Source organism: Crinia signifera, chromosome 4, assembly GCF_055691185.1.
Source record: "Crinia signifera chromosome 4, ASM5569118v1, whole genome shotgun sequence".
Lineage (NCBI taxonomy): Eukaryota > Metazoa > Chordata > Amphibia > Anura > Myobatrachidae > Crinia > Crinia signifera.
In genome coordinates this window covers 230,910,074-230,935,421 of record NC_139220.1, presented here as the reverse complement: position 1 = coordinate 230,935,421, position 25,348 = coordinate 230,910,074, and the positions used below count along the sequence as shown (strand labels likewise).

Sequence of the window (25,348 nt, the reverse complement as noted above, 5' to 3'; positions counted from 1 at the left end):
CAATACATGGTAATACAGCAGAAAATAAAACTGAGAGGCTTTAAAAGTAGCTAATGTAGAGTTTTATATGTTTTAAAATAGAAAAATATAGAGGAAAAGCTGTAGGAATGCATGGTAAGTAGGGTGGCCAATCCCGGGATCGGGATCGGCGGGATCCGGGATTTGGCCCCCAAAACGCCGGGATTTCAATCCCGGGATTGGAGTTTCCAATCCCGGGATTTCGGGATTAGATTGCGCATGCGCAGTCTAATGCCGGGCAGCGTCTGAGCGGGTGCTCAGCAGCTGCCCGGCTTCTCCCGTCCCGGGCAGCGCGGCTCTGCGCAGCGTGCCGACGTCAGAGGTCACGCTGCGCAGGCCGCATAGGATTTCTCCATGTTGTCTGTGAGCTGTGACTGACCCCGGGCACGAACACCCGCCCAGCCACAGACCAGACCGCCGGCGCCCACCCGCCCAGCAGCAGACCAGCCCGCTCCCCATCATCAACACAGCTCATCCTCCCACCCGGCTCCATCTCCTCTGCTCGCCCACCCACCCGGCTCCCGGCCGCACCACGCAGTAAGTACATATGCGGGGCGGCCGAGGCATGTTTTTTATATTAGGAAAGCCAATCCCGGGATCCCGGGAATCCCGGGATTGAGCATTTTTCAATCCCGAATTCCGGGATTGAAAAAATGCCCCGGGATTGGCTTCCCTAATGGTAAGTCATACTTGCCTACTTTTGAAAATGAGTTTCAGGGAGATTGTAGTTGGTAATAAAACTTTTCACAGCGCCCCTTGAGGGGGCGTGTCATTCTCCACCAAAAGGGTGTGTCTATGTCCATATATGGTGAGATTGTAAAAAGAGGTTATGAACACGGCACCTAGAAGCGTGGGTGTGTACTGCTACATCGGAGAGTAATCTTTTAAAATGACATATCCAAATGTAGATGATCCCCAAATCAGTTACTAAGAGTTAATATACTTGGTAAAGTGCTGAGAAATTGTGCTGATAATTCAATGCAACTGTATCTATCTCTCATTTCTTTTTTCCCCCAAAATTTAACCGTGTAATGTGGGCTAGGTGAAATGAGGGAGATTGCTAGACTAATGAGGGAGAGAGGGAGATTGCAGCTATTTCAGGGAGTCTCCTGCAGAATGCAGGAGGGTAGGCAACTATGCGTTAAGTGGTTTGTAGATTGTGTTTATGGAATTTAGTCTCTGGAAACCAACCAGTTACCCATAAAGTTACAGAAAACAGAAACACAACAATGTAAATGTGAGTATTAGTGTTCTACACACAATCTGTGTAGAGATTCCTCATTACATCACTGAAGGAAGTACTGATGAGAAATATAGTAAGTAGTAAAAAGGGACACTTGGTGGATACACACCTGTCCTATCGGGAGCCATTTTGTAGGAGTCATGGGGTTCCTGCTATATTTGTCCAATTACGGCCCATCTGAATTGTGGGTATGGAAAAATGACTCAATGGGCCAAAAACTTCCTAAACCCATTCAAATGGATTGCATGTCATAGATAGTCACGCAGCCTAAGGAGAAGTAGTTGGACCAGAATCCAACACCTTCCCTATGTATATTTACAAAGAGAAAGTCAGACATTAGAGAAGCTGTGTTGTCAGTGGCCATCTACTGTAGGTAAATTATACTCTTATCCATTATGTGCGGTAATAATAATATCAGTGATTGATGGTTGAGGCAATTAGTGAGGTACAGGAGTCTGTTTGCTGAATATAACTTTATAACAAAATGTGTATAAGCACATACTTTACATGTTTAAGTAGCATCGTACAAAGTTATTTTTTTATTGCAACTTACAGCTGTCTGTGAACATGGTTGTTTAAATGGTGGACGATGTGTAGCTCCAAACCGATGTGCCTGCCCGTATGGCTTTACCGGACCGCAGTGTGAAAGAGGTAAGTTCTTTTTCTTCACCTTTTTGATAAATGTGAGAAAAACATTAGTACAAAGCTGTGAATTGGATTGCAAAGTAAATTTGCATTGTGATTTAAGGCTATCGGCAACTCACACCTAGATGGATTGACCCCAATTTGGGATACGGTCGTATTGTCGACTGCACTTAGGTCAACAGTCATTAGGTCGACACTGTTGGGGCAACAGGGGGCAAGGTCGACAGGGTTCTAGGTCGACAGGTGTCTGTCGACATGGGTTAGGTCGACAGGTCATTAGGTCAACATGGTTTTTTCACTGTTTTTTGAGCCGACATGTGCCGACATGCAGTATTTCATGCCCTGCCATCCACTAGGGCATGGTGGGAGAATAAAATAGTGTGCCCGAAGCATTGCGAGCGATGCGAGGGGCTGCAGTTCACTTCCAACTGTGTCCATGTCGACTGTGTAAACATTCGGGTAAAATAACAGTGAAAAAAACCATGTCGACCTAACGACCTGTCGACCTAACGCATGTGTCAAACTAACGCATGTGTCGACCTAAACCCATGTCGACATTGTCCCATGTCGAACTAAACACCTGTCGACATTCATCCATGTCGACCTAGAACCCTGTTGACATTGCTCCCTGTCAACCCAACGGTGTCGACCTAATGACTGTCAACCTAAGTATGGTCGATAAAACGATCCATACCCCCCAATTTAACATTCTGAAAATATCATCTTTTGGTTCAATTTTTCTTTACCCCAGCAAAATAAACACATTGACAAACGTAGGTTTTTTTTTTTTTTTGTGATTAGATTTGTTTAATTCTATTGGTTGGCCAACTGGTGATAAAGGAGATACAGAGCATTATGTATTGTACATGGGTATGGATCATTCGGTCGACCCAACAAAGGTCGACACTAGGTAGATAACGGAAGGTCAACAGGTAGAAGATCGACAGGGACTGAAGGTCGTCAGAATCCTTGGGTCAACCGGCGGAAGGTCGACAACTGAGAAGATCAACACGTATTTTTTTTTGCGTCTAGATCTTAAAGTCTAGTTCTCGCTTCGCTCGGAACACTATTCTATTCTCCCTCCATGCCCTAGTGGATGGTAGGGCATAAACTACCGCCTGTTCTGGAACCACAGTGGGGAAAAAAATCAAGAAACCTTTGTCGACCTTATGCATTGTTGGCCCTCCTGCCGGTTGATCTAAGGACCCTGTCGACCTTCAGTCCCTGTTGACCTTCCGGTGTCGACCTAAGGAGTGTCGACCTTTCTTGTGCCGACCTAACAACCGCATCCCATTGTACATTTGTTAAATATTTACAGTTTATTATGTCTCTGGGTCAAGATCATGTTTAACGGTCTTTGGCTTAAAATACTATTCTGTTTTGCTCTGTCTGTCCTATCTGTTCTATTGGCATTTAACAGGCTGCCTCTTCCATGAGCACACCAAGCAGTAGGCAATGAGCAAACATGAGAAACACAAATTCCTTGGACCCTATGTAGTTATTTAACTTTCTGATACCTTTATTTGATTATTCGAGTATCTGCTGCATATCAGACTGTATAATCTCTTATTTAATTATGACTTTTAAAGAAGAATTTGAATGTTCCGTCCACTTTTACCAATAACAAGAGAGATTGTGTAGGTCTTTAAATTAGATGAAGGCAGGAAGGCATCGGAGCTAGCAGCTCATGGCAACAGGGGAGTGCCGGGGACCTGTTCCAGTATATATAAATCCACAATGCTTAATGAAAAGCGGGGGCACTCACCAAGGCAGCTTAAGTCAGCGTTTTATTATTGAAAGTCACATAAGCAGAGACGACCTTTCAACCCTCTAGGGGTCTTTCTCAAGACAAAAATTGCATGTTCACAGGTACAGCAGGCAGGTTGAACATGCACTTACCAATAATATTCCCCAGCATAATGGCCGGCTACTTCGGATCACTCCTGTTCATCCTCGAGAACAAGGTAATCCTGGTGACAAAACAGAGAGCGCTTAGCGGGGACCAGTAACCTGATTCCTCATAGTCTTGGCTAACTCTGCTCTCCGACTCCATGCAGTGAGCACCAGCATGTTTAGCCCTGCCACTTCCTGTGTCCTGATTCAGCAGGCCATTCAAATGACCAAAAAATCGCTTTTTGCAATTTTCGGCATTGTGCAAATTTGCCAGCGTGAGCATTTAATCTGCATTGCAAAAAATGCGACCATACTGTAAGCAATGATTGGGGGGACGATGACTCATTGGTGTGGGGGCGGTGATGCGGAGTTGTGGGCATATCAAGACCGTTTGCTGGGCAGGCAGTGGAGGCTACTTGATGTCACACACCGCCGCTGTGACTCAAAACATGGCGGCCATGCTACCGGCTGCGCAGCTAGGCTGCACAACCAAGGGGCTATCGTTAAATGCCTGAGTTGGAAGTATTGTACAATTCAACAGATTTTTTTAGACTTTTTGGATTACTGCCTGAAAGATCAGAGGGGTAATGAGCCTGATGGTCTGCAACATAGAGTTGTGTCCCCATCGTGAGATAGTCGGGCCCACTTTGGATTCACGACCAACAGTTTGAAAATTGCTGGTCCAGCTTTACATTGAAAGCACAGGTTGCACTGATGCTTCTACCATCACAAAGAAGAGAGAAGTTGAATAACTAGACATGAAAGACATATTGCAAAGACATATAAAATGAGCCAGGTAAACACACAAAATATGGTACGGTGTAAGACCGTAGAAGAACAATGGGTTTGAACAACAATATTATTCATACGTTGCCTGTGATTTGGCCAATTTCAATTTAATCGTTTTTATATATTGAATTTGTTTGTGTACTTATAGTAAACAGAGTAACAACCAGTATGATGATATTACTATGTATTACTAGCTACTTATCTGAGAACAAAAACATAAATTCAATCATCTTGATTGCACTTCAAAGTTATGTCAAATACATCCTTTTATCTTTTGTACGTGAAAGCATACCTATATACAAGTCTCATTCGTAATACTCATGTGTTAGCATCTCTTTCGCCTAACTTCCCTTCGTCTCCTTTTCTTTACTTTCCTGCAGTCTTGCATGCAGCTATCTTGGTATCTCCTTCTTCCTTCTTCTCTGTGCTTGCTGATATCTGGTGCAACATTGCAGATCCATCCTGAGAGCAAAGGTACCAGCTTCCTTGTTATTTGATGTATTCTTGAAATTCGAGCTGCACTTCCAGAAATTCCATATTCTATTAAAATTATCAGCAGATGTACTATCCATGAGAAAAGCGCTAAATTATGAAAATTGGCACACATAAAAATGGTAATGCAATCACCGGAAAAGACATTAGGTTCTTAGAAAACATTAGTAAACAAGGGAATACAATAGTCAGGGTAATACAACATGTTACGGGGGAGAAGGGAAGTACACATCATATAGCAGTGGCCTAAATCAGGAATAAAATTAAAATTTCCAATGGGGAAGGGCCATACAGTACATCAGCATTTCAGCCAGTGGAACAGATCAGCAGTATAAAGGGAGCAGCCATATAGGAGTGGGGATGTATAAGCATGACAAGCAGTCATTGGCAGTAAAATGGAATGGTTATGGTCAAGTGGTCAACTAGGTAATTCTTGGTAAGAGTACCATAAAGTAAGCTGGAAACAGTTAAATTGTATTCTGACAATTTTATGTAGAAAATGCCACCTGCTGGTTGTCATTTCCAGCAGTGCACAAGCTATGTGTATGCACTGCGGAAAGATTCCCACCATGGCCCTAAATATGTGGAGTTTGTATATTCTCCCGGTGTTTGAATAGGTTTCTTCAGCTTACTCCGGTTTCCTTCCACAATCCAAAAATATACTGGTAGTTTAATTGGCTCCCGACAAATAAAGTCAGAATCGTCGGTACTTATATGTTAGTTGGGCGCCCACTATAGTTAGTATAGCTTAGTGGGCACCCAACTAACATATAAGTACCGAATCATCTTTATTGGCCAAGTATACTTGCGCATACTAGGAATTTGGTTTGGATTGCTGTGCAATAAATGTGTTTAAGACAACCTAGATCACGGGTGTCAAACACAAGGCCCGCGGGCCAAATCCGGCCCGCCAGACCTCGTCATGTGGCCCGCGCGAGGAGATAGCACGCAGGGGCAGTGTGTCTAAAACAGGAGTGCTGCGGGCCGCGTCCACGTCCGCAGCCGCCTTACCTGTTCCTCCACTGTCGGCGGCCATGTTCCTGTAGGCACATATGTATGCGGCTACAGAAACATGACCCCCGGCCTCCACAGCTAAGTGAAGGAGGGCCCGGCCGCCTGTTCCCTCTGATGCCCGGCAGTGACAGACACTGGGTGGGGACGTCATGATGATGACGCTGCCCGCCCATGCGTCTGTAGAGAAGTAGGAGCAGGCAGGGAAGCTGGACCGGGAGTCGGGGACAGTGTGGCCGCAGCAAGCAGTGAAGAAAAGCTGGAAGCCGCAGCAGCTGTGCAGGACAGACGGAGAAACAGTAAGTGAGGATGAGGATCACACTCACAATAAAAAATATATATATATCTGCTGTTTCCTGAGGTGTCCCCGTGTATAATAATAATAATGCCATGACACCACAGGCTGCTCCTCCTGTATAATCATTTATGTGTCATGGCATTACTTTTATTATATTATACAGGGGGAGCAGTCTGTGGTGTCATGGCATTATTATTATACAGGGGGAGCAGCCTGTGGTGTCATGGCATTCATTTTATATTATACAGGGGGAGCAGCCTGTGGTGTCATGGCATTATAATTATACAGGGGGACCTACAGATACAACCGGCCCTTTGAGGGTGACCAAACTGCTGATGCGGCCCCCGATGAATTTGAGTTTGACACCCCTGACCTAGATGAACCAAATGGCTCTTATCTGTATTCAAAGTATATGTTTCTATAGCTGTTTGAACCACTGGATAGTGGATAGTGGCTCATTTATTATCCATTCATGGGATTACAGTAGTATTCACTGTAGGTTTTTTTTAGGGCAGGGTGATGACCACCGGGCAGGGCTTTTTTTTTTTTTCAATCGGAAGGGCACATTTTATATTAGAAATTTACATTACAAACATATATAAAAAATGGCACACTGCACTAGGATTATGCACTGTAATGCCTCTTACACATTATACCACACACAAAAAAGGCAGGGTTCATTTTGAGGGTTTAACAACAGGCAGGTTGTGGCAACCTGCAAAAGAAGCTTGGAGGGAACACTATTACAGGTTGATCAGTTGAATACTCAAAATCAACCACTGCGCCAATCCCTTTTTTCTTAATTAAAAGCTGGCTATATTATTATAGTACTACTAGTACTTACTAACATTGCACAAAGGTCTAAAATGAAACCTTGGTCACCGAACTGACACGACTTTGTATCTTACTAGAGCAGGTTAGTCAATGCAGTAATTAACGTTTTAGTAATTGGAAATTAACTCTTGTTGTTATATTGTTATAAATGAATTATACATCAAAAATGAAGCCTCAACATTATGTTTAAGTTTTTTTTTATGATTGTGAGAATAAAAAGATTCTAACAAAAAATAAAAATGACAGATACGACTGTATTTTTGATGTTGCTGTTCTATTTACCAAAATTAAAGTCACAATGGGGTAAATTTACTAAGATGGGAGTTCTGTTGAAGATGGGATGTTGCCCATAGCAACCAGATTCTATCCATTATCTAGTAGAAGGTGCAAATAAACAAGAAGTAGTATCTTAATGGTTGCTGTGGGCAACATCCCATCTGCATTCAAACTCCCGTCTTAGTACATTTTCCCCCAATGAAAGAAAAGAAATATGATTATTTCATTGTATTCTATTAAGTGCATTAAATAATGCCTTTTAAAAACTTCTCATGCATGTTTTTGTAATGTATTTTTAAGTAATTTGGAGAACATTAATAAATTGGCATATATATATATTAAAGCTGCACGTGCAACAAAGCGCAGTGTATTGTTAATAATTTAAAGCTGCCCTGTATTATACACATAAAACATATATTTGAAATATGTGTCAAATCCAGCTATAGGTTTTCTTCTTATTACCACCTGGGACTGAGTCTGGCACTCTGGTTACAGCAGCAGGCACCTGCATGCATTAGCAACCGGCGGTGTTGTTAGATAATAATCATTCTTTGGCCGCTTCTGCCCAGTCACTGACGCACTGAGAAGAGGAACAGTCATAGTTTGATTAGTATCCAATAAGAGTGTAGGCTGATATTCCATCTCAGGCAACAGCCCCTCCTTTGGCTTGGTCCACAAAAGCTTGCAACAATTATAACAACCGACACAACACACACAAACACATAAAATACACAACTGTATTACACCTACACTGCTCCAGCTGTTTCTGTCTGTTGTGATCATTTTATTAACATTTATATAGCACCAACATATTCCATTGCGCTTTACAATTGGGAACAAAACAGTAAGAAGAGACAGACCTGTAATAAGCCCTGCTAGCAAGCTTACAATGTATGGATTTTCTATGGGCTTTGTCAGTATATTGGTATACAGTTTGTCTTCCTATTTTCCATTACTGTCTCATGTCTGTCTTATTGTCTTACTTACAAAATTAAGGTGCCAATATGACTGGCAAATATTGGAGTAATCCCCCATTGTGCTGATGCCAGCGTTGGGCCATCACTGAAATCCAACATGTTGGAAATCCTTGATTCGCCTATTCTGACCCAAAAATTATCAGGGTCAGCGAGTCTGTAATTTCAAACATGCTGTTTATTTGAAATTTCCTGATGGATTGCCAATCACTGACATTCGTCGGATCGCATCATTGTTCGGCATCCGTAGAATGGGTTATTGTGGCTCAGATTTATGCACACATTGCTTATAATATCTGCTACAATTTTCTCCTGCTCTTCCCTTTTTTTTATTCCCTTCTTTTACCATTTTTTTCTGTCATTCCCTTCTTCTGGCCTTCCCTTCTGCCATTTCCATACTCTGCACTTTCCTTCTGCCCTTCCATTGTGTCATACCCTTCTTCTGCCCTTCGATTCTGACAATCCTTTCTTCTTCCCTTCTTTTGCCATTCTGTTGCCTGACATTACCTTATTCTGCCCTTCCATTCTGCCATTCCCTTGCCTTACATTCTCTTATTCTGCCTTTCTTTCTGCAATTGCCTTTGTATGCCCTTCCCTTCTGCCCTTTCTCTCTGCCATTCAATAATTCCACCCTTCCCTTTTATTTTCTGCTAGTCCCTTCTTATGCCTTCCCTACTGCCATTCACTTCTTCTGCCATTTCCTTATACCATTACCTTTCTCTGCCCTTCCCTTCTGCCATTCCCTTTTTCTGCCCTTCCCTTCTGCTTTTCTTTTCTTCTGTCTTTGCTTTATACCATTTCAGTATTCTGAACTTCCTTTCTGCCCTTTCTTTCTGCCATTCTCTACTTCTTCCCTTCCTTTTCCGTATCTGTTCTTCCCAAATACCAGGTTCTACTCAGTAAATGGCATTAGTCTATGCTCAACACATTTGCCAGCCTGTAACTAATATGTTAAACTTACCTATTGCTCCATGCATTTTACATACTGTAGCCTCGCAGTCTCTTCAACAAGTTATTGGAGCATGTCAAACAAGTTACTGGTCCACATCCAGTACATTCAGCCAAGCTGTTCCCAGTCTATAATACCAGCCTTTGCTTAGCATTCTGTGCTGGCCTTTACCCAATATCTTATACCATTCTTTCTCCATCACAATATTCCAGCCTGTGCCATTATATTGTACCAGCTGGTGTCCCATACAGTACATAAAACCAGCATATGTTTACTACAATATTTCAGCATGTGCTACATTACACCAATATTTACCCAACTCAGTAAACTAACCTATACTAGCTTATAACCATCACATTTGTCTAGCCTGGGCCAATTACTATTATATCAGTCTGTGTGCCTCACCATTTTACAGCTTCTGCCCAAGCTCAGTTCACAAGGGCTGGGAGGAGGTCCCACCATGGAGAAGGAAGGCGGGAGTGCCAGGTATGGAGGTGCTGCGATGTGGGAGCAGGTGGGGAAGAGCCTGTGACTGCAGCAGCTGCAGCAGTGCAGACAACAAGCACCATCATGTTAAAGAGGCTGGCTGCTGGGACCTCCAGGCAGAAGGTGGGGCAGCACCTAATACAACTTGAAAATACTGCCGCTGCTTGATCCCTTCACTGTACAGAGAATACAATGTGCCGCCTTTCATCTCACCACGTTTCTCTTCCTGTGCATTGGTGTAAGGTTTGGGGAGGGGGGAGCTTTCCCCTTTACCCCCCCCCCTCTCTATTCCCCCTCCTCTGCATTTGCTCAGCCATAAATATCCTTAAAAGCCAGACCATTGAGGACTGAGTGTGGGAACCACTGCCTTATGTACTATCAGTGTTGGATCTTTCATTCCTGATTGACAGATATACTTTATGCTCTGTTTGGATCTGTAGTTTTCCCTGAGGGATCCAGTTCTGCATCAATGAAATGGTGGTCTCTAGCTCTCTCATGTGTTTAACGCTGATTCCCATTGGAAGACTGGAGGCCATAAACAAATCATAACTCATGGCTTTTAAAGGCATTATATATGTTATATATGTAATCATTTTATTGTGCGGGAGGGAGCTGCAACCTAGACTCTATGATTTATACTCTGCGTGCATATGTCTGGGAACACCAATGAATCTTCAGCTGGGGATGATTTGTCTTACCATTGGAAAGGCGGATCACCAGGCAGATTGCCAATTCTGGAGAGATTTATAATAAGAGAGTAAAGTCAAGTTTATGTTGTATACCGTATGCAGTAAAATATGCCATTCTGTGTACAGTACGTCAGCATTCGGATGAAATCAGTATTACGAGTGCTTCTGCGAACAGACGTTGGAAAAGTCTGACGTTTGGGGTGGAACATAAACAGAACGAGAATGTTTAGAATAGTTTCTAGTCTTATCCAATTGCAGAATGTATATGTTAAATTACAGAGTCTGGATAGGAGGAGTGGTCATGGGCTGCAGCATTCATTGCAAAAATGATGTGTATTTTTAATGCAATTTGAAGGTATGAGCTATGTTTGAGATCACCATCTTCTTGCACTACTGTCTATCAGAAAACTCATATTATTATTATGCAATTTGGATTATTTTTTTGTGAGATTTGGAAGCTCTGATTGGACAGTGGATAAACATGTCTCTACCACTTCAAATTAGCTTATTCGTAACAGGTAGTAATTAGTGGTAAATGTGGGTGGTTTGTGACATTTGTAGCTATATAATTGGTCTGTGGCTTTAGGACAAGACTGGGTTCTTGGCGGCGGCGGCGGGGATGGGGCATGGGAACAACTAGCATTTCATGGACGTCCCCATGCAGACGCAAATTGCGGCGTGACGAGGGGTGCCGGGAGTGAGCTTAGCAGCTTACTGAGTCAACCAGAATGAGGGCCTAAATGTATTCCGGTAGAGTCCTATGCTCTAACTCATTGCTTTACGTTGGCTACTGGTAGACATTATTTCCAATACCTGTGTGTGCATTCTAACATGCCTCCCTTGTCCATCCTACTTTATGTCACTGCCCATACCGTATTTACATAATCACTAGTACTACTTTCACATCGCAAAATGCAGGGTCGCACCGGGACTTTGAAACGGTTCAGTCCTCATATGTAACCGTGCATTTTGCGCTTTCTGGCCCCTTCAGCGAACCGGCAATATTGCAGGTTCGATGAGGTCATGTTGGGCAGGGGCAGAGCGGCAGTACGTCATCGGAGGTGTGTGTGGAAGGGGGGGGGGCAGCGCTTGGAGTAAGTATGAACGGGAAATGGGTCGATCGACCCAATTAACCCTTTCACACTGCACAGCAACCCGAACCAGTGAGAACAATTATTTTTGACCGGTTTGTAATGCCGGGTTGCTTTCGGTTTGCTGGTTTGCGAGGTTTGTATTATCCTATCAAACATGAAATAAAAAATAGGGTTTGTTTAAAGTCTTTATATTGTTTAAAGTCTGTATATTTCATCAGACCTGACCATCCGGAGGGCAGTCAGGACTGTGGCAGTTATAATGAGAAGATGATTGAATAGTGGCAGTTTCTAAAACTCTCAAACTGTTTTCAATTCTCACAGACTGATTTGGATTAGCTGAGATGGTTTTTCTTTCAAGAAAACATGATAATTACTTTGATATGCTATTGCAGTGCAGATAGGGGGCCCACTGATGTGTCCATGGCCTATTAATTCAAGCGGACTCCATCATATGCTCTGCAGCATTTTAATTATGCTTTAATTTTTTTGCTCACTTTCCTAAATACAAACTTCTCTAAGGGATTTAAACCACATAGTAAATTGTGAGGAATGAACATCTTTCTTAAATGTTGCTTCCAAAAGAATCCTTTGTAAATATTTGTGCATTGTTGCTACAGCTGAGCAATGACATTCATATGCGGAGAATGTATTTACTTCCATGTAACAAATGGTTACTATCACCGCAATGTCTGAGATGATTTACATAGTGCTACAGTAGCTATGTGCATACAACAAAACTGTTGGAAATATTACATTCTTTACTGCCACCCATTACTGTGAAGCATCTGGTCATTTGTAATGACTTAATCTGTAGTACATCATTGTTTGGATGCATTGCTATGTTGCACAAAGATAATTCTTGGATGATAATCCCTAGGACAGATGTGGCGTTTTGGCTGCTGGACGCGCATGTGTCCTTTCTGTTCTTTGCTCTATGAAAGCTATAACACAGGCTGGACGCTTTGGTTGTTTCTCTAGTTTGTCATAATCTCATATTTTTCTGTTGATGCAAAGGGGTGTTTGAATAAATTGCATTAGTAATTCTTACCAAACCAAAGCACAGTTTACACATCTTGAGCCTGATGCAGAGCTGGAAGTAAATGTAGCATTTATTACCCCGAAGAAGCATACATGGTAAATTCCCCTATTAAACCATATGCACAGTTGTACACATCACGCGGTATGACTGCTATCCCTTTAGGTGTACACCTGGATGTCTATTACATCATCAGTGCAATCATGACTGAGCACTGCCCTATACTAGGTGGAAAGTATGATCTTACCAACAGGCATAGTTACACAGAGATCCTGTGATTCCTGGTTTAGACTGCACTCAGGGGCTGTATAGATTGTGAACAGACAGACACTTCATTGGATGTTTTCTTGTCTGCTAAGAATCAGCCTTTTCCTCAGTTGGAGAGACTTCTCTCTCTACCTGAAGCTGCATATACTTCCTACTGCCATAGGAGAGACATCTTATTGAACATCTTTTTTATACTTGTGTGAATTGGTCTCTCGGACCCGGTTTTAGTGAATCAAGCTCACCTTGAATTGGCAGGATTAATCCACCACAATACATTGAAGAACATTGTTATTCTGTAACGAAACTTGAGAGATTTCTTCTCTTATAAATCGGAAGCCCTAACAAACGTTCTAGAGAATTTAACTCCGGCCACAGTATATACAGGAGTTATCTCCATCTTTTTGATTGGTACATCGCCCCTGATGAAGTCCCAAGGGACAAAACGCGTCGGGTCGCGGATCTGAATTATATGTGGCACTAGTCAAAAACAGTGGAATGAAAATACAATGCTGGATTAACCATCAATAAATGTTTACTTGTTTTTATCCATTTTATTGATTTATTGTATGTAAAGCCACAGAGTGGTACACTTAGCGCACCCCTATTCTTTCCTTTTTTCATCCTTATCCAACCTGTACCTTCATTGACAGCGAGGTACGATAGAGGTGCTGCTTTCTAAAGCGCATTATTGGGGCCACTACCTTCTGTCCAATAGTTACACCTATGTTCAACTTTGTGTAGCATGCAGTTGTGTGTACACTCCTTCACCGATCCATGCCTTTTGAACATGAAAATGCCCTTTATAGATCAGTTCCACCTGTTTGGTCATAAGGTTAGTTTGCAAGTGCGATCGGAATGTGAATCTTCATAGAATATAGCTATAGAAATTTATAGGATATGACCTGAAATGGCGCCTTGCTGCCTGTGAACTGTACTTAACCCTGGCTATCACCAAATAACCTTTACAATACCATACAATCACAAAAAATGGGAATTTCCAATCACTGGCGCAAAAGGGGGATAGAGATGTCTATATCTTCTTATATTTGTTCTCAACGATCTTCAAAGGTTGTTACTCCGCCGATATGTGGAAGGAGTTAGAGAAGAATGGTGACGGTTAGATGTAATTATCCCAAATTTTAGAGATAAGAGAGTAGATGTATGAGAAAAACTTGGGCGTACCCCACTTACGGTAAGTAGGGCAGTGTATAGGCTCGTAGCGGTTTCTTTGTGTTCTCCTGATGTTGTCTTCTTCAAGGTAAGTTTTTCTCAACGTGGAAGGATGTGCAAAAAGAATATATACACACAGAGTTAATACATGGATGTGTACTATATTGATTCTGTTTCTTCAAAGGTGCCCCCGTAGACTCAATAGTTGATAAATAGTGGTATCGAGTCGTACCTTACTCACCGAGCAATAGAGCAAGGTACACATATAAAGGTTTCTTTTTTATATTCGAGGTGACTGTTATATGTGAAGGTCAATAATGGGTAAACGTACCCCAACTCACGTGGAAAGAAGTTATCTTTAAGCACGTAGCGGGTTCTTTGGATGGACTCGACAGTTGTCAGCAGATCATTGTTTTCTCCCAGAATTTGATGGTGAATAAAACAAATACAATAAAAGTGGTGTATCAGATTATTGACATAATATTAATGCCTCCTTTCTCATAAAGTGACCCCGTGAGATCGAGAATCAGTAAACAGTGATATCAGATCGTACCTTACTCACCAAGAGATAGAGAAAGGTACACATATAAAGGTTTCTTTTTCTAGGTGATTATTATATGTGGAGATCAACAATGGGTAAACGTACCCCAACTCACGTGGAAAGAAGTTATCCTTAAGCACGTAGCGGTTTCTTTAGATGGATCAAACTACAATCAGCAGACCATTGTTCTCTCCCAAGATGTGATAGCGAATAGAATTGTAGACAAGCACTGTGGAGAGTGAGCAGCCATCATCCTTTCCCCTCTGGATATCTTTTTGGACCTTCTGTATGTATTTTAGAAATTTTTAAAATATTTTTATTGTCTTTTTTACTATTTTTCTATTTTTGGGACTTGTACTATATTGGATGTATCGGGATCCTTCCATTGTTGGGATGGAGGATTTTTATTTGTTTCTTACCATATAATAAAATATAAACTTTTTGAAGAGACCACTGTTGGAGTATTTTAAAAGGAAAATCTAAACCACAAGGGATCCCTATCTAAAGACAAAGAAACCTTGATGGGTGGTGTAACATTGATAAAATTGTGAGTTGGGTACGCAAATTTCTGAAGATCATAAAATCTCCTGGTATTGAGCCTTTCCAGTAATTACCACGAGGTGGAGGGAATCTATCTCTAAAGACACCTTTATGGGTGTTTATCTGCACTTTTTAGTGTGAGTTATGGTACGAAACCAGTACCTTCTAAATCACTAGAAATAAATAAAACACAGTCACCTTCTTTATTAATATATGCCTATTGCAAAAGAGGCATACTATTTATTATATTAATTTTCTGACACATTATTTTGTATTGTTCTATTCGCTATCACATCTTGGGAGAGAACAATGGTCTGCTGATTGTAGTTTGATCCATCTAAAGAAACCGCTACGTGCTTAAGGATAACTTCTTTCCACGTGAGTTGGGGTACGTTTACCCATTGTTGATCTCCACATATAATAATCACCTAGAAAAAGAAACCTTTATATGTGTACCTTTCTCTATCTCTTGGTGAGTAAGGTACGATCTGATATCACTGTTTACTGATTCTCGATCTCACGGGGTCACTTTATGAGAAAGGAGGCATTAATATTATGTCAATAATCTGATACACCACTTTTATTGTATTTGTTTTATTCACCATCAAATTCTGGGAGAAAACAATGATCTGCTGACAACTGTCGAGTCCATCCAAAGAACCCGCTACGTGCTTAAAGATAACTTCTTTCCACGTGAGTTGGGGTACGTTTACCCATTATTGACCTTCACATATAACAGTCACCTCGAATATAAAAAAGAAACCTTTATATGTGTACCTTGCTCTATTGCTCGGTGAGTAAGGTACGACTCGATACCACTATTTATCAACTATTGAGTCTACGGGGGCACCTTTGAAGAAACAGAATCAATATAGTACACATCCATGTATTAACTCTGTGTGTATATATTCTTTTTGCACATCCTTCCACGTTGAGAAAAACTTACCTTGAAGAAGACAACATCAGGAGAACACAAAGAAACCGCTACGAGCCTATACACTTCATAGAATATACTTGTGTTTGTTCAGATCCAGAGCATATGTGATGTGCTAAATATGCAGCATGCACTCCAGGGGTATATTAGCTGAGGAGCGTGCCCTCCTGTTTTGCGATGGCACATACCAGTAGTAGACTTTGGTAAAATAGGCACTGTGCCATTTTATCAGTGATGTTGCTTCTGTCACACTCAGGGGACTAATGAGAGGTAACTATTGGTGCAGAGTGTGCTTTGTAGGACCTCAGGGGCCCATTTGCACTGCACATCCTGTACCCATTATGCTTTTCCCTAAATTTTTCTGTACAGAGGTGCGAATTCAGATGCATGCAGGGAGATGTGTAAGGAAAATATAGTGTGTGTCCCTGGGTGGTGACAGAGAAATGATGTCCTGTGTCTTTATGAGTACATTATGGGAGTGTCATGGGTGTGTCTGTGAACTAAAGGTCAGCTTTTTTATAAATATTCCCCTTAGTTATTATTATTACCATTTATTTTAAAAGGCGCCACAAGTGGTACGCAGTAACGTACATGTATCACACATTAGAACTATGCATGGTACACAGAACTAAACATATCAGTAACTGAAGAACTAAGAGCACAGGAAACAATTAGCAACATAATTCTTAGTACACAATTCAGCTAAGATGAAGGGAAACAGGGGCGTTGTACATGCTATAAGGGGCAGGTTGTCATTGGGAGAGATAAATGAACACAGGTGAGAAGAGATTCGGGTACAGATGGTAGGTGAGTAAGAGAACTGTATTTGAAATGCAAGAAGAGGGTTTTGAGAACAGAAGGGAAGGAGCCTAGAGTGTAGAGCAGTGTTTCCCAACCTGGGGTACGTGTACCCTTGCGGATACTCTGCAGCACAGTTGATTGAGTTGTACTTGAAAATAATATTGGTAATAGCAGAAGAAGAGGAAGAAGTCTAGTTCTATGCATACAATGCACATTTTAATATTCTTACATTTTTTTAGTGGTGGTAGTCTACTGTAAAATATGTTTGCAGAATCTTGCTTGCTTCTGCCCTGACCTTTAGCTTATCCCTTTTCCCTTTACCCTACTTGTCTACCCTTCCAGAAGCTGCAGAAAACTCACAATTTTTGAGATAGTCTCCTTCAGCCCCAGAAGAGTAGGTGGTTCTCCCACATCCTGCCCTCTTCCTAGTGAAGCGGGTTGGATTGTATGCTACTCAGTGTCTCTAGCAGGGAAGAGGGCGGGGTTAAATGACCAGATTGTGACATTTATCTTCTCCCCTCACCACGGATCATTCAAAGAAGAATGTGGTTGTTCATCATTTCATCATCAAAATCCTGGACAATACTGATAACTCTAATTAGAACTACAATCATTTGTCTACCAATAGGTATCCATTCCTTTATCTGTGTGTAGTTTTATGCTTTTGTACTTTTTTAGGTTACCATATGCAATTCCTTGTTTCTGCCCTCAGTGTAACACTTATTCTAGAGGATTAGTTATTGGAATAGTTTATATGCCAATAGCAATGCCAAATCTAATTACAAGCAAAATAAAATCTCGGTTGCAAATGCACTCTTAATTAGTGTCCGCTCAGATAGAATAGTGGGTAGCGTCACTAGCCGCTTGTTACTGCTTCTCATCCAGTTGGTAGAGCTCATGTTTTATGACTTCAGCATTGCTGCCTTGAAACATGTTGAAAGCTTGAATTACACTTGCTGAAAAGTGCAGTATAAAGAGGCGTTAGTATCTTGGTGTTTATTCAACTTGTCATTAACTAAGCGGGTTGTTTAAAAATCTAAACCAATTAAAAACTCTACAGCATGTTACTATTTACATTATGTATGAGTTAGTTACTTAGTTTCTGCAAACATTTTTTTTCTTGTTTAACCTTTCAAAACGCTGAGACACGAGATTGTAACTTTTGTTGCCAATTCCTTGTGAGGGTTAAGACATAAGCCACCGGTATATTATCAAGACCCTACTTCTACTCCTCATCTTGGCTACACAAAACTCTATGAGAGGTGGAGTTACTTGGTAGATGTCCAAAGAAAGTGAGTAAGTACTGACCTAATGTACACTGCACATATTCTTGGTAAGAAATGTATGTTTTACAGGGTGTGCTAGAGTTCACATCCCCTTTTTCACATCTTTCAAAAGATTGTAAAATGCTCAGCTGCTCTATTAAACTCGCAGCTCAACAAAGGCTCATATGCAAAAAAGCATATGATAAATCATTCGATCTGCGTCTCCAGGCCAGAGCAGGTCCGCCCCCAGACTGACGTGCATGCCATTATTTAAATCAGCTGCTAATTATGCCTTCATACTAGGGGACGTTTCCTTCCTGCATCAGATTTCACAGAATTTATAGGAGATATTTCCCTGAAAAGGAATGTTTTTGTAACCTCATAACTATTTGACTATCTGTATCTTATTATGAGACATCATTTTTATTAATTTACGTCTCGGAGGGAATAATCTGTAAAACAATAGGAATGAAAATATTGCCTTAACTTGCCCTGGATTATTCTACTTCCTAAGTCCATATAAATGTTGCATTACAAATCAACAAGTTAATTAAAAATTGGGACCACTCCATATTTTATGTTACTCTTTTTTTTTTGCAAAATTCCTGCATCTTCTTAAAATAGTAAAAAGGATATGAGCTTAACTAAAATGAAAAAGTAAAAATGAGGATATTGGTATGTTTTATTACATAATAGTGAAATAATGTATACTTAGTCCATCAAATTCCAACAATGATATAGTCAACTTTCGTTTTGCATACTATCGCATATAGTAGTGTGCGTAGTGGCGTAAGTTATTCCCATTTCCCACTTGCCCGGAGGCAAGATACATGGTGGTGCTACCCCCCCCTCAGCTGCACAGGGATTCCTGAGCGGATCGCCGTTCGTGCATATCTAATGGACAGGCACCCGGTAATTCAATAGGCATTGCACCGGGTCCCCCCTCCCAGCAAAGCACTCATCACCAAGCAGCACAACTATGCTGCACTACCCCACTACCTCTACACAGCACTATATCAATACACTACATTCCGTTTTATATTCCACGGTACATCAGTACACTACATCAAACTATATTACTAAAGTACACCCCCCTAGATGCTGCAGTACATCCCTAGAATGTATCCACCCTATACGCCTCACTACATCGCTACACTATATACACCCTATTCTCCGCACTTCATCACTACACTAAATGCCTCCTATACTGCACACTGCCTCACTACACCAAATACCCCTATACTCTCCACTGCATCACTACACTAAATGCCCCCTATACTCCACACTGCATCACTACACCAAATACCCCCTATACTCTGCACTGCATTACTACACTAAATGCCCCCTATACTCTGCACTACATCACTACACTAAATACACCCCTATACGCTGCACTGCATCACTACACTGAATACCACCTATTCTCCACACTGCATAACTACACTGAATACCCCCTATGCGTCGCTCTACATCGCTACACTATATGCCCCCTATAACAAGCAAAAGAATGAGTGAATCCTTAGGGACTAATTTAATTAGAGAGGGCATTTTATCACACATGATAAAGGGTGGTAGCCTCAGGCTATAATGCCCAGGGCTATTCAATTGCAGCCCCATTTCCTTGAACTGTAAATTAACCACTAATGTGTGTTAACCAATATACAGTAATATTATCCATGTAATCCTGAATACATTCACATTAACTGCACCTGCGATGACGTAATTTAACTTGGATTTCTGTTCAAGGCTCACTCAGGCTCAAACAAAATATCTCCATTAAGTGCAGCCTGTGGGTTGTCGGGGCCTTAATTAAAGAGCCCCAGAATATAAATTAGCCAGTGGCAATTAATCACAGCTAATAGAATCCGGCCCTTAGATTACTACAGTATACAGAAGACAGTTTTGTAGAAAAGACTGCAGAGTAATATTCCTATTAAAGGCAAACAACTTACATACAGTATATTGGATGTCAGTGTTCTTCTTTTAAGCACATACCTAGTACCCTACTGAATTTTTAATATTTCACTACTTGTAGTGGCATATCCAGTTTGCTCCCACAGGCCTGTGCGTGGATCCTTTGTGTGGTCCTCTGTTTATTCGTTTGTGCATTATATACTGTGATATGTTACTGTTTGTATTATCATGTAGTAATTTAAAAATAAATGGTTAAATAGGAGCATAGCCAGTTGTGAGCTTACTTTTGTAAAACTTAGCACTTGGGGGTTTTCCTATTCAATTGAAGGACATAAGCTTGTATCCCCAGAGCAAATCAGATTTTTCCTAATCACTATTTTTTTTTTTCCAAAATATTTTTATTTAGGATTGAGCATTACAATATTACAGTGAACAAAATGCAGTTGTATGAATCACAATAATACAGTATAAAATCAGTGTACATTTGAGTAGTAATGTTTCTTATCCTGCTTTGCCGAGCAGAGGAATGACAAAGATACCGGCGAACACGGCCGGAGGGTCCTCAACACGTGAGACAACTATGTTGCTGGAAGGTCTATCGGGGCATCCCCTAAGAGATTCCTAGTCTCGTACCATTGTGTGGCTCTAAAACATTTGTAAATCTGTACTTTAAGATCATCTGATAAAGAGTCAATAAAGCCTTCCCATATTTGGAAAAGTTTTTCTGTGCGTTCCTCCTTTTGTAAGGATCTCCACCCACTCCATATGAAAGACATGGAAAAGTTTCGCCCTAAACAGTTGTACGGTTGGAGGGTCCGCATGAATCCACTGATGTAGGATGCATTTGCGGGCCACTGCCGAGATTATAAGCATTACTTTTTTACTGTCGGGTAGTATTGGTGTATTGGGAGGAAACATACCCAGCAAGGCCCATTCCGCCGTCAAAGGAAGGCTGTTTAATAAGTAGGTCCTAGAGAATCCCTGCACCTGTCTCCAAAACCGGAATATGAGAGGGCAATCCCACATACAGTGCTTGAATGTCGCCCCCGAGCTACCACACTTTGGGCATGTATCGGCTTCAGATATGCCCATGACATAGCGTCTATGTGGGGAGAGGTAACCATTGTGGTAAATATTGTAAAACATTTCCCTATACATAGAGGAAGGCATGGTCTTCCAGGAATACTGGAATGAGCGTAGCAGGTGTTTTAATGAATATTGTGGAAAGATATGCAACCATGTAGATATGCCTGTTCGTATGGTGTCTAGGGCAATAGGAGTATGTAATATTTGATAATAAGTCGAAATGGCTTTCCTTCCCGATGTTGGTCTAAATAGCAGCGTGTCTAGGGCATTAGTTTTATCAGTAGGTGAGAGATATTTAAGAACCGAGCTAACGTAATGTTGGGCTTGATACATGGCTAGAGCCTGTGATTGGGGAAGCGAATATTTTTCAGCCATGTCCTGGACCTTCAAAGGAGCTGTCGCCGCATCGTTTACTAATCACTATTTTTAGGAAAAATCAGTAGGAATTGCTCTGGCACACCTGCAGAAGTTTCCAATTAGTTCATTGGTATTTAATTACTCACGTTCCTCCATCCTGTCAGGATCCGGTCTTTTTCAGCAGCGGCGAGTGTGTGTGTATATGTATGTATGTATGTATGTGTGTGTGTGTGTGTGACCCCCTTGTGTGTCCGAAAACAGCAGTAGGGAGAATAAAAACTCCCAACCATGTCCCCTCCCAGTAGCCACCTCTTCAGCGTAAAGATGACAGGGAAATGACCTGATTATTCATTCAAGACCCAGGATGGGATGTGTTCTATATGATCCCATATCCCCTGAAATGTATGTTGTTTATCATGTAAGTAGCATGTGATCTTTTCCATGCATGCCAAACATAGCACTTGATATACCAAAGCTGGTAGAGAGATAAAGTGGAGAGATTTCATTGTTATTCTTATAAAGCTTAAATCACTAAGCAGTATATTTACTAAGCCTTAGAGAGATAAACCACCAAACAGCCAGCTTGTAACTGTCCTTTATCAAACACAGCTTGTAGCATTGCTTGTAGCATCCACTGTATCTCTCTTCAAGGCTTAGTAAATAGACCTCAAAAGTACCAACCAATCAGCTCCTAACTGATTTTTGAAACGGGTGTGGTATAGGGTTCCGACAGTCGGGATCCTGACAGTCATTAGCCCGATATTGGGATCCCGACTGGCCGACTGACTCAGACAGCATGGCAAGCGCAACAAATCCCCTTGCGAGCACTGTAGCTCGCTACGCTCGCCACCTATTCTATTCTCCCTCTATGGGGGTCGTGGACCCCCATGAGGGAGAATAGCCGGTGGCCGCCGGGAACGACTGTCGGGATCCCGTCCGGCACCCTTTGAAACACACCCTGTATAATGTCTGGTTGGTACTTCACCTCTCTGCACTTTATCTCCATGCTCCATGAGGTTCTGTTATTTCCAAGGATCAAGCCGAGTACACACTGGGCGATATGTTGTCAGGTTGGAGGGATTAGCATATTGGCCACTGTGTATACACAATATGCTTGCGACGATGATGTTTGATGTGCTGCACATCAAACCTAGAACAAGGGTAGTGACACCATGCATGTTAATGAAGGACAGAGCACTGATCGTTTTAATCCTTCATTAATATTGCTCCAGTGCATACGGGTGATATGTACTGACTAATTAGAAAGGGCATCTTTAGTATCAAAGGTGTTGCATTTGTGCTGTATTTTAAACATGGTGTAAACTTTATATTGGAAATAAAATTAATAAAATAATTTCAAAGTTTTGTCTATTTTCAAGGTTTTCTATCCATTCTTCCATAAGTGTCCTGACCTACATTCTACTAAGCATGAGGGGATTTGTTAGCAATGTAGACCATGGCAACGCATTTGCATTTTAATAAAAATATCATTTGAGGACAAATATTTGCTTTTCCTGAGACGAATAGCAATGTACCTCACAAACTTTGCTTAATTTCCATGAAGACGAGAGAAAGTGTGTCAGTGGGGATTATTCTAGTTCACTCGCAAAGGCACATTCACTCTCTAATGGACAAAACCATATGCACTGCAGGTGGGGCTGATGTAACATGTGCAGAGAGAATTACATTTGGGTGGGGTTTGTACTTCATACTGATATCTATGTTGCAGTGTAAAAACAAAGCAGCCAGGATTTACCCTGCACATAAAACACCCAAATCTAAAGCCCCATACACACGGGGGAGATATATTGCTCAGCCATATATTGCTGAGCAATATATGGCTGAGCAATATATTGCTCAGTTTCTCCTTTTCATCAGCGACCAGAGATGGTCGCTGGTGAAAAAGAAACTGCCGGGGGGAGCCCGGCAGTGGTAATCAGCTGGTCGCAGGAGCATGTTCCTGCGACCAGCGATCACCACAGGGGCAAAAACGGGAGCGCGCACCCGGCGATATATCGCCGGTGCACACTCCCATTGCGGGCAATATGGTCGCTCAGCGACCATATTTCCCGCGATTTTGGACAAAATCGCCCCCGTGTGTACACACCTTAACTCTCTCTGCACATGTTACATCAGCCCCACCTGCTGTGCATATGGTTTTGTCCATTAGAGAGTGATTGTGCCTTTGCGAGTGAACTAGGATAACCCCCTGTGTGCAGTGCAGCAGGACTGTAGTCTGGAATGACAGCAAATTTCTGAATTAAAATACTTTTTTTGCATTGTGAAAGAAACCTATATTGTAAAGGTGCGCTCTCTCTGACAGTGCTAATTACTATTTGATCGTCCACCAAGACGTGCATAAGGAAAATTGAAATATTTAACTCTAATGGAGAGACAACATTTGTATTCCCAGAGGATTTTTTTGAAGACCATCAATTGTCTATGATGAAATTTCCCTACAAACCCACTTTCCTTACTCAACGAAAAACATAATCCATGCCAGTCCTTTTAAAATATTATAGTATTTTTAATACTCTGGGCAGTATTCAATGCTCAGGATTCACAATTTTTTATGGCACTCTCTGCGGTGAATCTTTTTCACTGAAAATCGGATTCACCCTATTTAATGTTCACTGTTCGCCGAAAGCGAATAGTTAATGCTGGCCAGTTCTCCATTTCATGCTCGCTGCAAGTCGCTGTTGTTTTTTTAATGGGATTTTCGCCATGAGTGTATTCCATGCTCAGATGGCGAATTGCTTTCAAAGTGATTTACGGCATGTGTCACCGTTTAGCAATCATCATCTTTTTAAGGTGAACAGGAATATGATCTTTTAAAATATAGTTTTTTTATTATTATTATTTGGTATCAAAAAAATCAGTAATTTTATTCTGTGAAGGGGCATACTGTTTTTATTCATGTGTTTGCTGCACGTGAATATATATATATAAACATTTTTTTTACACATACGCCACCAGGGGGCGGGGAGACGCTCATTACATATTCACTGCACACTGGTCCCGCTCATTACATACAGTATTCACGAGTGGGACCAGTGCAGCGGCTCCCTCGACCGCGCCCCTGCCCTGCTCCTTCTCCCACAGAAGTGTCAGGCGCAGGCAGGGAGGCTTCCATCTCCCTGTTTGCTGCCGTCCTCCTGCTCCCCTGCAGGGGTTAAAAATTGCCGTCAGGGGCAGCGAGCCCCTGCGGATTTGAATAGGGTGACAGGGAGGGCTGGCAGCGAATGCTCCAGCCCTCCGGAACGCGGCGAATGTGCAGCGAATACTAAACAGGATTCACTGCACATGCTGAAAAAAGTAATTGAGAAAGGTCAAGTTCTGTGATGGGTCTATCAGGGAATCTGCGTGAGTGGAGCTTATGTGAGGAATAGGGAGGTTTGTCCAAAAAACAGAATTATCTTGGGGCGGGGCAGTGGTAGGGGGAGTATAATGCAGTATACTGTCAACCTAAGCCTATGTCGATCTTCAGTCATGTCGAATTGTATGCATGTCGACCCTCAGTGGTCAACCTAATGCTTATCTATCCTATGATCCATACCAGGATGAAGGGAGCCTTCCGTCATACAGAGGGAGCGCCTCTCAGCCTGTGCTGGGAATAACCAAATTTCCTTAGCTGGCGATTGCCGGCGGAGATGTATTCCATCTGACGGGGATGTGCAAGCGTCTCACACGCACGCGTCTCCATCAACACGTCGGCGGGGAGCACTTTCCTTGCCCTTCTGCGCTGC

At 41.8% G+C, this 25,348-nt stretch overlaps 1 protein-coding gene across 4 annotated transcripts in view; it reads left to right on the top strand.

The window, feature by feature from the left end:
- FBN1 (fibrillin 1) overlaps nucleotides 1–25,348 on the top strand; it is a 228,663-nt gene that overhangs the window by 62,657 nt on the left and 140,658 nt on the right. For 3 of the 4 annotated variants that reach the window (XM_083183937.1, XM_083183934.1, XM_083183935.1), the window contains exon 6: nucleotides 1,817–1,912. In XM_083183937.1, the coding sequence (XP_083040063.1) occupies nucleotides 1,817–1,912 (96 nt within the window). Of the gene's footprint in view, nucleotides 1–1,816; nucleotides 1,913–4,968; nucleotides 5,063–25,348 lie in introns of all 4 variants that reach the window. The other variant, XM_083183936.1, reaches the window with a different exon arrangement.